This window comes from Gallinula chloropus (genome assembly GCF_964237585.1).
Source record: "Gallinula chloropus genome assembly, chromosome: 1".
NCBI lineage: Eukaryota > Metazoa > Chordata > Aves > Gruiformes > Rallidae > Gallinula > Gallinula chloropus.
Genome location: NC_140085.1, coordinates 10,688,045 through 10,701,428, shown reverse-complemented (window position 1 = coordinate 10,701,428; position 13,384 = coordinate 10,688,045). Strand labels below are relative to the sequence as shown.

General features: G+C 37.4%; 1 protein-coding gene across 1 annotated transcript in view; it reads right to left on the bottom strand.

Moving 5' to 3' along the window:
* Positions 1-13,384, bottom strand: part of PCLO (piccolo presynaptic cytomatrix protein) — a gene marked incomplete at both ends in the record, with an annotated part of 357,904 nt that overhangs the window by 73,447 nt on the left and 271,073 nt on the right. The window contains 5 exons of the mRNA XM_084279271.1: positions 175-305; positions 1,162-1,212; positions 6,238-6,449; positions 9,689-9,756; positions 10,381-10,489. Coding sequence (XP_084135397.1) covers positions 175-305; positions 1,162-1,212; positions 6,238-6,449; positions 9,689-9,756; positions 10,381-10,489 — 571 coding nt within the window. The remainder of the gene's footprint in view (positions 1-174; positions 306-1,161; positions 1,213-6,237; positions 6,450-9,688; positions 9,757-10,380; positions 10,490-13,384) is intronic.

Sequence of the window (13,384 nt, the reverse complement as noted above, 5' to 3'; positions counted from 1 at the left end):
CAAAGTATGTACATTCTCCTGGGAACAGGATATGGCTCTTTATTAAAAATCCAGAATTTTTCCGGGTGTTGTACCTGGATTCTTTATATCAATAGCTCTCAGTTCTGTTTATTAATGACAAGTAGTAAACACAAATTAAAATAAAGTTGAGGTTAAAAATCCTCCCACACTTACCCTCTCCCTGGAAGAAGATAAACTTTAACAAAGGGGTCAGAATAGCCATTGTTGTCTCTGGGAGCAAGGTTTCTTGCCTGGAGGATGTGGATGATAAGGTTGCCAAGGTGTTTGTCATAGTTGATTTGAAGCTAGAAAATGAAAAAACAGATTATAATTAGTTGCTTTTTTTAGTTCTTAAAGCATTCGATACGTATCCACAATTCTTAGAGAGTTTTAGACCTTTACTTCGGATGGAAATAAACAGATTTTACAAGCTTCTGTCTCTCTCTCCTGACTAGAATGTGATACTAGATGATTATGCTGGATCTTGAAACATATTTTACTTTTAAAGTATGTCAGTACCAGTTAAATAAATAAATAAATGAGAAAAAAAAATCCACTCTGGGAAAAGTAGATGAAATTTGAACCTTTATATTATTCTGATCATTAGACAGCTTATTGAGTAGGAATGACACAAATTCTAACTACCTGGAGCCAGAGATATGGAAGGATGTTATAATGCTATGGAAATACCTTTAGTACTAGTATAGGAGAGAGGGATAGATTAAGGAAACAAAAGACAAAAATCTATAAGCAATTAGACTTCATTTATTCTGCTGCTCCCAGTTCCACTGTTTAAAAAAAAAAAAAAACTTAAGTAAAGTCAGTTTACCTAATAGAGAGTCTTGGCATCATATGGAAATGAACCCACTGTACTACAAGAAACCCATAGAGGTCTTGGCTTAAGTATAGACAGTCTGGGTATTTTTAAGTAAACCACGGTAACTGTCCAAAGGTTAAAAATTAGAAAGAATTTCACTGTGTTTTTTGCTTATTTGAATTTCACAAGACGACATGAAAAACCTAAGTGAAAATTTAATACTAGCTTACAATAATGACAGTTCAAGAGTTTAATGGAAAAGTTACTGTCTGCAAATGTGTTCATCAGGAAAATGCAGCCAATAGCAACAGCATGTTTACAGCACATCAAAAATAAGTATTTACCTGAATTTCTCCAGTGATTGGGTGGGAAGCAGACTTTGTAGTTTCTGTAGGCTGCCAGATTAAAATACATAAATAAATACACAGGCACACACTCACAAATATATGCATATGCATATTGGAAATAATAGATTTTGAAAGTTAACCTTTTAGCAGGTGTGTTTATAGTGCTCTATTGCCAAACATTTATAAAAAAACCCTAACTATTCTATTGTCTCCAATATGTATGCTCAAAACTAATAGTTACAGTACTTCAACTGCAATTATGAGTCCAGCCCAGCAGTTTTAATCCAGATTCACACCAGTATAAAATCAGAAATCTTGAACACGAAAACCTGAGTCTGAACAGATAGGTCACACAGGGAGGTGTGGGTAGAAAAAGACATATATCATTAACCTTGTCTAATAAAGATGGTGTTGCAAAGAGAAACCAAATACAATGTCAAGTACAACCCAGACATATTTGTATTGAAAGGAGAAGGCTACATGTTTAAATTGAGTTAAAGTGGGGAGAGGAAATGGAAAGAATGGTACTAAAACTGAGTGATGTCTATAAGTGTATTTCATGATTGCAAGCCATCTTTTTCTTTATTCTGTGTTTTCTGATAAACAATTCACACTACTTCATCTTCAAATTCCTCCACACACTTTCCATGACAGGAAATTTTAATTTTCTCTCCTTCCTTTTATGACACTTTATCTTGCCTGTCCCTCTCTGTTCTTCATCTCCGAGCTTTTACAGGTTGCTGACAAAAGCAATAAAATCTTCAGTGTCTTCCCCCTGTCTTTTACTTCCCCGCTGTTTCTCAGTACTTGGAATACAATATCACCATTTGCTTCAAATCCTAGGTTCTCCAAAATAGGCTGTTCTGTTAAATGGTAGTGCCCTTGAGCCACCTGAGACCTACCTCTATTCCGCAAGCCATCAGTCAAGCAAGAAAGCTCTCTTTGGTTCAGTAACAGGATTTGAATATTTTTGCATTCTCTCCACATCTGCTTCCTTGGTTGATACAGCAGAAAACAAAGGGTCCAAAACAAGGACAAACTTAGTGTTCTCTGAACACTGACCTGGAAGTCATCTTTTCATATATTTCCAGATGTGGCCAGCAGCCTGACATATTATTCTATGTAATTAGGATTTCTTTCTCTTACTGAGAAGAATAAAACCCATGTGCCTGTTTTTTTTACCTCCCCAGCCTCCAAAAAACCCTTTGAGATTTTCTGCTGATGTTGGATATGAATTGTTTTAAATCAGGCCAACGCAGACCCTATGTCTCGTGCACCAAAGCATGAAGTTAAGGTGATACATCCCTCTTTTCAGGCTTGTGATGAAGAGACATTCCCTTGATCATTCAGATCTGCAGGCCACAGCTAATCCGAAACATCCCAGACAAACCCTAGCACAACAGAAAAAAGGGAGAAAACTAGCCCAAAACTGTCTGTTATATAGTTACATTCACTGCCTTCTGTTGCCCTATTTTTGTCTGTTTCACATAATTTACATTGCCTTCTAGATGTATTTCTTTATAAACACTAACTTTTTTCAGTTGTTGATTTTTCTGGAAATGCATGTGCCTCTCAAAAATAATTAAGAAAAAAAAGATAAGTTTTTCTTTATGCCTTACAGAGCTTTTAAAGAAGTGAAATAAGTTTTTCTTTATGCCTTACAGAGCTTTTAAAGAAGTGAAATTGCTCTAACAGCTACAATAGGTCATTAATAGTTTATAAAATGCTCTGATTCTTAAATTACTTCCTAGACTGATGGCAAACTACTCCTAAAACCTGTTTGGTCCTTGAAAGAATATTCAAAGAGAGAATTTTACTTCTTTTGCCAGAGACAGAGATATACCTAAGCATCATGCAAAGTTACAAAGTAGGGCTTACATGGCTTACATTTCTCTTACTTTACCTCTAAAGATGGATTGTAATATATTTCAATAGTTCTGACCTCAGTGGGTACTAGCACTGATGATACTGACAATCCTATGAAATAACGGAGTTAGCTGTGCTGCAGCTACAGAGCCACTGCCGGTTATTCTAAATGCTCTAGGTTTTGAATAGCAAAATTAACGAGTTTGCTTTCCCTAAATATCATGGAATGCAGAATGTATCAGTAGTGATGATTATGGAAGGAGTTCAAGAAAAGGAACTGAACATGCTGAAGTTGTGTGGGGGCTTCCAAAGGTGGGTAAAGCAGAGTTCCCTTTAGCCATGGAATTTCCTTTGCAGTTACTTTGCTTTCATCTACTTGTCTGTAAAAACAAATATGCAATTTAAAGTTTCTACAGCATTATATCTGTATTCATTTACAAGGCTGTGATTCAGCATATTAAATATTTTGTTTTCTCTCTGATCTCAGCTGCTTTAAAACTGACCATGAATGACTATCCAAATATTTCAAAGAAACATGAATAATTTAGGCTGAAAGTGATCTCTCAAGGTCACCTGATCGCAGCTCAGAGATGGTCCAACTTTGAAGATGGATCTGGATTGAAAACCAGAGATGCATTTGCATCTAAAAGTATCTTTCTTTATCAGAGCGTCAGTGAGGATTAATTTGAAAAGAAGGAAAAGTATTTCACTGCTGACTTCTCTGAGAGCTACAGGATCTGAGGATTTAGGAAAACAACCCATTCTTCAAGATACAAAGACAATTAAATGTTTTTATAGGGCATTTATATCCTGGATGTAACCTGCACCATGGAATGATCATGCATTTACAAGAAACAGGTCTGCACAGGATATAGTCTGCTCAAGACTCCCAATGGTTACATCTCTCCTGTGATGGCTAATCTAATTTCATTTGAATTTCTTCTGATACTCCCTGCATGAATTCATACACCCTGCGTAAGAGCTGGTGCTTTGTAATGCCATCACACCTGCTGGGGAAGGTTGTCATTGCCATTATGTTAAAGCCAGTAATGGGACAAAACATTAAATCTGTCAGAATAAGCACTGCAGAATATCAGAGTCTCCTACAACAGTTCGGAGTATGTATTCTACACAAAAAAACTTAAAAAAAAAAAGAAATAAAAAGAAAAAAGAAGATTTTAATTGCTAAAAATAAGAACAGTTGTGAACGCAAGATCTGGGCAGTTTGGATATTTTGTCTGTCATACTTTGGCTAGGCTGCAGGCTGCCTAGAAATGCTGTCAGCCCAAGGCAAAGAGCCATTCCAGGAAGGATGATCAGTAGCTTTTTCTAACAGAGCTCAACACCATTATAAACTTGGCCTGCAGTCAATGAACAGAAACTATACAAGTCAACAAGAGCTACTGTTGTTATGAACGAAATGCCTCTCAATGTGATTTTCAGAAACAAGCAAAGAATGTATTAATATTTACCTGATTAGTTTTGACTTTTGTATCCCCTACATAAAAGCATTAGTTTTAATAATTTTTGGTTTCATCTTTATAAGCCTCTAGCTGAATTTCAGAAAAGATTACTAAATCCTCTGTGAAGCAGAAAATGAAATTTATGCATCTATCTTGAGGTGACCTGCTACAGTGCCAAAGCTGGGAATTCAGTCCTCTTGTGTTGACAGAGAGAGGTGCCTCACCAGAATACCCTGCACATCAAGGATTTATGGATCTCCATACACTGTGCAGTGAATTTAGGAGTGAGATTTATCTAATAAAATGAAAGGGGTCACTGAGTTCTGCCCTCTCTTTTCCATGCAGTGCAGGTAGTTCAATTACAATTTCCTCCAGTCCCATGAACTGTGCTTCAAAAGTGCATTATTCTCACTGGTAAACATAAATCACATGATGAAATACTTCATATGTAGATGTTTACATTTTCTAGCCTAAGGTGTAATGAAACCAACTTGTAACTTAATGATCTTCAATTCCACTAGATCCCTGAAGTTGGGTGCACTAAAACTTGACATATAGATTCAACTTCTGCATCACAGACCTGAATTAGTTCATAAAAAGTCTATGGGAAATGTGATGAGACAGATTTACTATCCAAAACAAACCTGTCAATGAATACTTTCACAGTTTTTACTAAATTGCTGTAAAAAAGAGATTTTTGTATTTTTCAGAGCTGTCTGAAATCAGCAGGGACCATTTGCTTTTTGTGTGTGTGTATGTGTGTGGACGCGCCTAATGTACTTGTAGTTCAAATCACAGTCAAAGCTTCAGCAGTGCAAAAATTCAAATATAAAATTAATGTAGTAGGAACCTGACAGTCTTAAGAAGGAATAAACACACAAAGAAATAATTATCTAGAAAGAACCTTGTTTGCATTGTGAAGACTTTCTTCCCACAGTGAGCCAGTGAGGAGCTGAGCATTCAGGATAGTAATCACCTTTAGCTATCCTGCAAATTGTTCAAGTAAATTCAGTTTTCACAAGAATGATTTTCAGGTCAGCTGTGAACTTTTTTTGACAAAAAATGCAAGAATGCGACAGATGACTTCATGATCTAGTTTCTAGATTCAACTGTGAAGAAATGTCATTAACTTCCCACTCTGCCCTTTCCAGGTGTGCAGGTGAGTGTGCAGGGAGAAAGAATTCAGCAGAGAAATGGACAGGATGTGGCAAAGAAAAGGAGACATTTTGCTTAACAAACTGACAGGAATTTGATAGTGACAAAATAAAATTTGATGGTAAATTAATTTTTCTTTTTTTCCTCCTGGCTTTCAGAGAAATGCTTAATATTGCTGTGATTATTCATAGCTTGCAACACTTCAAACAGTAGCTTTGTACAGAGAGGTAAATTATGGTCTTGGTAAAATCAACTGCTTCTGTGCAACTAGAACCTCACTATCATGTAGGATGCACTCAAAAAGTAACAGCAATGAAGAATGAAAAGGTCAGTTATTAAGTTTAAAACCAATAATATTAACTTTGAGAAATCTATTTTCAGAGGGGGCTCAATTTTCTGTGACCTTGGATAAATCATATCATCTTTTTTCCTTGTGTCCAAATTCTGTATGCTAACAGTAACACTCATCATGTCACAGAAATAAATCCATCACTATGTGCTCTGATTTCTTGCTACACTAAAACAGATAAATAGGCAGTTTCTTCTTGTCATCAAAATGTTATTGCCTCATAACTGAGAAGTTTCTTACCTTGCTGCTGTGACGTTTTTTGCTCACTGAGGGAGAACCAGGCTGACCAGGGCTGGGAACAGCACTGGAGGTGGCAGAAGTGGTTCCAGAATGAACATGAGATCCCTTTTCCACTCCTGAGGAAGCAACCAGAGGTGACTGCTGTAGAGAAACCTTCTGGAGCTCTGCAGCCAGCTGCTTGGGATCAACCCCTGGAGACTTCGCTTTATCTACTGGATTAAAGAAAGATTTATGTTGATAATTGTGAGTACATTCAAATCCATCTCACCATGGTACAGAGACAGGATAACGATTTTTACAAATATTCCTATCATTTGCTTGAGAAGATGCAATAGGCAACCTATCAAAAATAAACATCTCCCCAACAACATCAACATACCGATTCCAACCTTTCTACTCAACATGCTGTCAACTAGTTTTACTCATTTATTAAGATTTCTGAGAGGTTACTGTCTAGCTAGAGGAAAACAGGCCTTGCTGACTATGCTGAATCATACTGGAGCAAATTAACATTTAAAACACCAGCCTGCGCTCTCTTGCACTGTTTGGGACTGGTTCAGTTTCACCAAATATCTAAACTTTGTTGAACAAGCTTTAATCTCAACTCTTTTTTTTTTTTTAAATCAACTGGACATTCAATAAAAATTATTTTGCTCTTGAGATAATTTATACAAAAATAAAGAAAAAATGAGCTTGAACCTTTAACACAACAAATTAATTAAAGCAGGATAAAACGAAAACAAATGAGGAGTAAAAGCCCTAATTCATCTTTCATTATTACGCACACCTATGTGAGACATCTGTGGTAAGAGTCTGATTGCTCTCTCTGCTGCCTAGGAGTGAGTGGGGAGAATTTAAGCTTTGTAGATGGCAATCCCCATTTAACAGAGAAATGAGGTCAGGTAAGTTTCATGTGGCTTAAAGTTAAAAGGATAAGTTACACTTGCTTCCCAGATTCTCAGAAGTATGAGAGGTTTAAGGTAATACATTAGCCTTGTCCTGCCTGCTAGTCTATATTAGGCTTTTCTTTCTAGAAGGAGTGGAGATTGCTCCTTTCCAAAGCATGAACATTCTGTAAAACCTCAGAGGTGATGGAAAGATTGACTGGGCTTGGGAGCCAGAAAAGGACTCTGCAGAGTTGCACCAACTCAGAAACCACTAGAAGACTGCTAGACTAGGTGGAAGCATGCTTGAAAGTATGGAGAAATTTATTTCTTTTCTTTCTTGTTTTGGGTTTTCTCTATTAATAAAAAATATTGTTAATTTTATCTGCTATCTTTTCAAAGCCCTATTTCAGTGTGTATAAATTCCTCTGGTGGTTTTGATTCGCTCACTAAAAAACCCAAAATTGTAGGTAACTGCTTCAAAGCTCTGTCAAACTCAGTGTTTACTTTCAATTAATATCAATAAGATCCACTTGCCAAAAAAAATAGCTTGATGGCAAGTATAATAATAGATGGGAAGAATTGTATGGTCACAAAACAGATGATTTAATCCAAGTAACTTCTGTAGTGATTGATAAAAGCAGGCATAAAACCACAGAACTCAAAACAGACCCATGAGATGCTGAGCGAAACACTCTCCTAATTTGCACTGAACTTGTTGAAGAGCTGCTTTACTAGTAAGTTTGTGGATTTTGGTTCAAAATTCAATTAGATGCAACTATTACCATGACTGGAAACTGCAATCATGCTGAACAGAAGGGAATCCCCCCAGAAGCACTGCCATCTTTGAAGTCACATAACAAACTTTGCAAAAAATTTAATAGAATCATAGAATACTAGTATGAAAGTGACTTCAGGGATGATTTGGTCCAACCTTTCTTGGCAAAAGCTCCATCTAAACAAAAGCACTGTCTAGACAAGATGGTCCAACACCTCATCCAGCTGAAGATTAAACGTGTCCAATTTAGGGGAATCCATCCCTTCCCAGGGAGATTCTTCCAATGGCTGATTGTTCTCATTGTGAAAAAAATGGAGTAACAGAACAAGGGGTAACAGTTTTAAATGGAAAGAGGGCAGATTTAGATTAGATGTGAGGAAGAAATTCTTCACTAAGACGGTGGTGAGGTACTGGAAAATGTTGCCCCGAGAAGCTGTGGCTGCCCCTTCCCTGGCAGTGTTCAAGACCAGGTTGGCTGGAGCTTTGGGCCATGTGATCTAGTGGAGAGTGTCCCTGCCCATGGCAGGGGGTTGGAACTAGATGATCTTTGAGGTCCTTTCCAACCTGTAACAGTGTGGGATTCTGTGATTCTGGGTTTTATTGTGTAGTGGGGAACAAAACTGAACACATTAGGGGCAAAATCTCAGCACAGAACAAAGTGCTTCCTATTGCATCCCTGTATCCTGGTAAATACTGTATTTTCATCACTAATAGCAGGCCACAAACCTTGTCTTAAGCTAATATAGGGCTTAGGACTTCTTTTTTGTTATTTGGACTTGCTCCAGTTCACTAGGAGTTTTGTTTTAGCTTGTCTGGCTGCAACAGCAATTGTCCAATAACCAGATGACTATGACCTTAATTTGTCAGAGTTACTCTTCACCTTGTATAATTTTGCAGCATAATGTCCACTCTTAATAATTTTGATCTATAAAGGCACACCAGTAATTGCACTGAAGTACTTCTGACTCCAGATTAATGATGCAGTTTATAGAAACACAGGCCTGGTATGACAACAGAGTGATGCTAGGTTTGGGCACAGGATGATAGCTGAGGCCCCAGGGATACCAGCAACTCACTGGTCAGTTACTGACACTAATGCAAACTTGTGAACCAGGCAAAATCAATTTTAGGGACAACCTAAGGAACAAAGAACAAGAATATATTGCATCCAAAGTGTACAATATCCTGCCAAGTCATAAGTAATGAAGAGTTGTTGACGGGTGAGGAAACAGCAAGGCATGCTAGAAAACATAAAAAAGGCCCCAAGCAGATCCTGAAGCAACGAGGAAGGAATCATCAAAATCATTCACCTCCCAGCAAGGAGGAGTCAAAAACTCTCACCACAAACATCACATTCCTCCCAGCAAATTCCTTGGGACACTGTCAACTTGCTGCATTGTCCCCTGAGTAAGAGTACTGCCCACAGGGTTAGGAGAAGCTGCTAAAGGGGGAGTATTATGTCACAGATTTTTTAGCATGCATAGATGAAGGGGTAGCTAGCAGGAGATTTCCCCTGGATAACAAATTTTGGCTGCTATACTATTACTGAGATTTCATTTGTAGTAATGAGATATGTAGACTGTGTCAGTACGGATTGAACTGGGCTAATAATAATAATAAAGGACAACAAATGCTTGGCTTTATATGCAAAGTGTGGTCCCCTTTCTTCCCATGGCAAAAGCTGGGATGTAACACCTGAGCTTACAATGCTAATACCCTAGCTTATTTCAAATCAAATTTTCAGCTGCTATCAAGTCCCCCAATATCAAAGCAACAACTTATCACCTACCCGCCTTTACTGGCTCATGCAGCTCCAGGTGCTGGGGATTCTCAGAGTCTGAGAGCATGTTCAAGTCCCTAAAGAAACCAATGAGAAGCCTGAGACAAAAGAAACTCTTTCCTCATACCCTCATTACTGTATCAAGTAGATAAATGAATAGTGGTTCATGACAGAAAGCAGCTCCCAAGCATGGCCCCTTCTTAGCTGATAGATATTTGCAATGCTGCTAAAGAGCTGAGAAGAAAAGGTTCTTTTAAGGTGAAATCTTTAATGATTGAATGCAAGTTCATGCATTTCTCATGATGCCTACATGACGCTCATCTAAAGGATACAGATTTCAATAAAAGCCAGGTTAGTGCTAAATTACCATCTTTTTCTAACCCCAGTAAATTCAGTGAATTGTATGTGTATTAATGAGACGAGATTGTGGCCTGACAATGGAGACATCATTGTTTATAAAAGCATAATTACTAACATCTGCCTTAGCTTATCAGTTTATCTCTCCTTATGACTTTAAAAGGAAAAAAAAGAACAAACAGACCTCCCACACTCACAGTGAACTCTTGCTAATTATTACATTGACACTTCATGCTAACAAAGGTTCCACCTTAACAACTGTAGATTTAAAAAGAAAAAAAAAAAAAAAGAAAAGCCATGAAAAGCCAAAAAAAATGGAAACAGAAAGATGGGGAAAAACTCACAGTCTTACACATATTTCTGCTTCCCCACTCTGTTGAATTATAATGCTCTGGACTTCTTCATAAGTTTTCCCAGTCAAGGGGATGCCATTCCATTCCAGCACCTGCATTCCTAAGAAGGCAAAAGAGGATCAGGTCAAGTGCTCAGATTTTGACAAAGGCATCAGATAGACCGCTTTGACAAGAAGATTCAAATTGAATATTGTTTAAATGACACAATATTAACAAAGCCTTTTCACTTCATGCATATTGGACTGTTGAATGTTACTGTCCCATCAGCTGTAACTTACCTGTTGAAACAGGGTCGGGAATGAATTTCTGATTCAAAATACGCATGCACTCTCTATAGTCTGGGTCATATGATATTGAAAATCCAACATAGCAACAAACCAAACCAGTTTATATATCAGATATTTCCTGGCCAGCCATGGTCTTGGAAGATAACTGTTTCCTACAGTGTGGCACATTCCTGTGAAGAACCTAATGGGTCTAAATTTGTGAATGTAATTTGGTAATTCAAATACTTTTTCTCTACTTTTTCACCTAAGAAAATACAACAGGACTAAGGCAGTTGGGCAAGTTCATTTTAAATGAAAAATGTACCACCACAAATACCAGCTTTGAAATATTCAGGTGAAAATTTTTCTTCCATATCTTTTCTAATAAAATAGTGACAAAACAGATGACCATAATTCATTGAGGATGACAGGAACAAAGCTATGATCAACAGGTAGAAGTATATTGTATGCTGATCTAATCTGTTGTCTTCCAAGTATCCCAGGACTGAGCCAGGAGACTCAGTATGGAGCAAGGTATTGCTATAATGAAGTTTTACGCTCAGATTTTGCACTCAATTCCTCTATAATTCATTGAGGTATATTCTGGTAAGATGAGAAATATTTTGGTTGCAGTAAAATGCATACAAAAAGCAAACTGTAAATGCATATCTGGGAGTTACAACTCAGGTTCTGAGAGCTACATTTGTATTTTGGAGTAGTCATAAGGATGACGTCAAAGAGATTAACTTCTCACTAATGTACAAATGTCAAAATCCAAGCCTCAGGCTCTAGAAGAAAAAACTGCTTGATGGGACAAGATACTGAATTCTTAATAGTCCACTAAAAACAATGTATTACAAAACATCTGAAAACCACATCATCCACACAGCAAGGAAAGCCACACTTCGTTTGTAACCACTTACACAGATAAAACCAAGTCTTCACCTGGGTCATATTTTTGTTTCGAAATCCTGCGCTGTTGCATATAACAAAGGGGAAAAATAATGAAGTGAAATGTGGACATAAACTCATAGGAAAACAAGCAGCTAAATAAAATATGATGAGAATAGTTCATGGAACAAAGCAGGCAAAACTCTTTGACAGTGAATTATTATGAGACATACTGAAACTTTATATTAGAAAATTTTCCATAGGATTTCATGTATTAGGATTTGAAATACCAGATTTGGTCATAACTTTACTCAGTAAGAATATATCACTTTGTTTGCAGCAGTTTACGGAAATACAGACTGTGCAGAGTGACTAAAAAGTGACGCTTATAAGGCAGTAAAGCCAGCTGCTTACGCCAAAATAGATTTGTCTTTTCCTAAAATTTAGCCCCTTTCATTTACCAGCCATCATTCAAAAGCATGATCTTGCTTTTGCTTGTTAGAGCAGATCTGGTTTTAAGCTCAGTTCCTCTGGAATAAAGCAGCAGTAATTACGAATAAATGTAGCTCCCCCCTGATTGTCTGTCATACAAATATAACAGCATATGCACTCTGTCTTTAGAAGGCTTCTCGAAAGGAAGGAACTGAAGTTATTTTTGTTTTCCCATCAACGTCTGTCTTCATAATGCTATTGTGGCATAGGATGTTGAGTATGACAGGATGAACCTCTTGAGCAAAACAAACCAAGCCACCACTTTTATGTATTGGCAATGAACAATGATAAAAGTGTAAAGTTTTAGATGTTAGAGACAGTGGTTAACATCCTTTTGTAAAAATAAAATAGAATTACATTGACAAAATGCATCCAGCTACCTTCCTAGGTTTATCACAGCCTGCTTGCATGGCTTCAGAAGAAAATTCGCCATGGGAGATGCAAGGCTATCATCAACAACTTGCTTTAATTTAGAAGACCAGCAGGGAGAGCCTAGCTGAGTACTGCTGCAGCCCCTGGATTTGGAAATCAAGTCTAATTTCCACTGGTGGAAGTTTCACTACTGAGAGCAACGGCACTGCAGTCACTCACTTGGTCAGTAAGGCCAAGCACAAGTGAACAAAGCAGCAAACTGAAATGAAATTGAATCTCACACAGAGATCCATTTAGGCTGTCAGTTTATGGGTATTTTTTTTTTATTGGTTGCCTTGTACATTCATGAATGTTTAAAATCAAAGCAATTCAAATGTAACTTTAATTAATCTGACTGATAGCCCTGGGAAGGAAAAAAAAGCCAGCCAAGAAGATGATTTTATTTTTCTAAAGGAGTAACTGCTAAATACCTTTTTGTGGAAAACAATAGCTTTACAAAGAAATCCTCTAGGAGGAATGCAAGTCTAAACAACAAAGAGAAAAAAGCTATGGAGAAGTCACAGGAGACTGGTGACAATAAAGTTTTTTGCCTAAAAACCTGTCATGTTCTTTAACTAGTGTTTGGTATTTAGAACGTGTTATTCACATTTACAAAGCTTTGTGTGCTTCAAACTACCAGTTTAATGGACAAAAAAAATGAACAGGAAGATGATAAAGCCAACAGATCAGCTTTATACATCAAGATCCCCCTCCCTGCTCTACTAAGTGTGCTGACAAATTATTTTCTGTCTTTTTCACATCTAATTTGCAAACCAAATACAGGCTAGGTGGAGAATGGATTGAGAACAGTCCCGAGGAGAAGGTCTTAGGGGTGTTGGTGGATGAGAAGCTTGACATGAGCCATGTCAGCCAACTGTATCCTGGGCTGCATGAAAGAAGTGTGACCTGCAGCTCAAGGGAAAGGATTCTGTCCA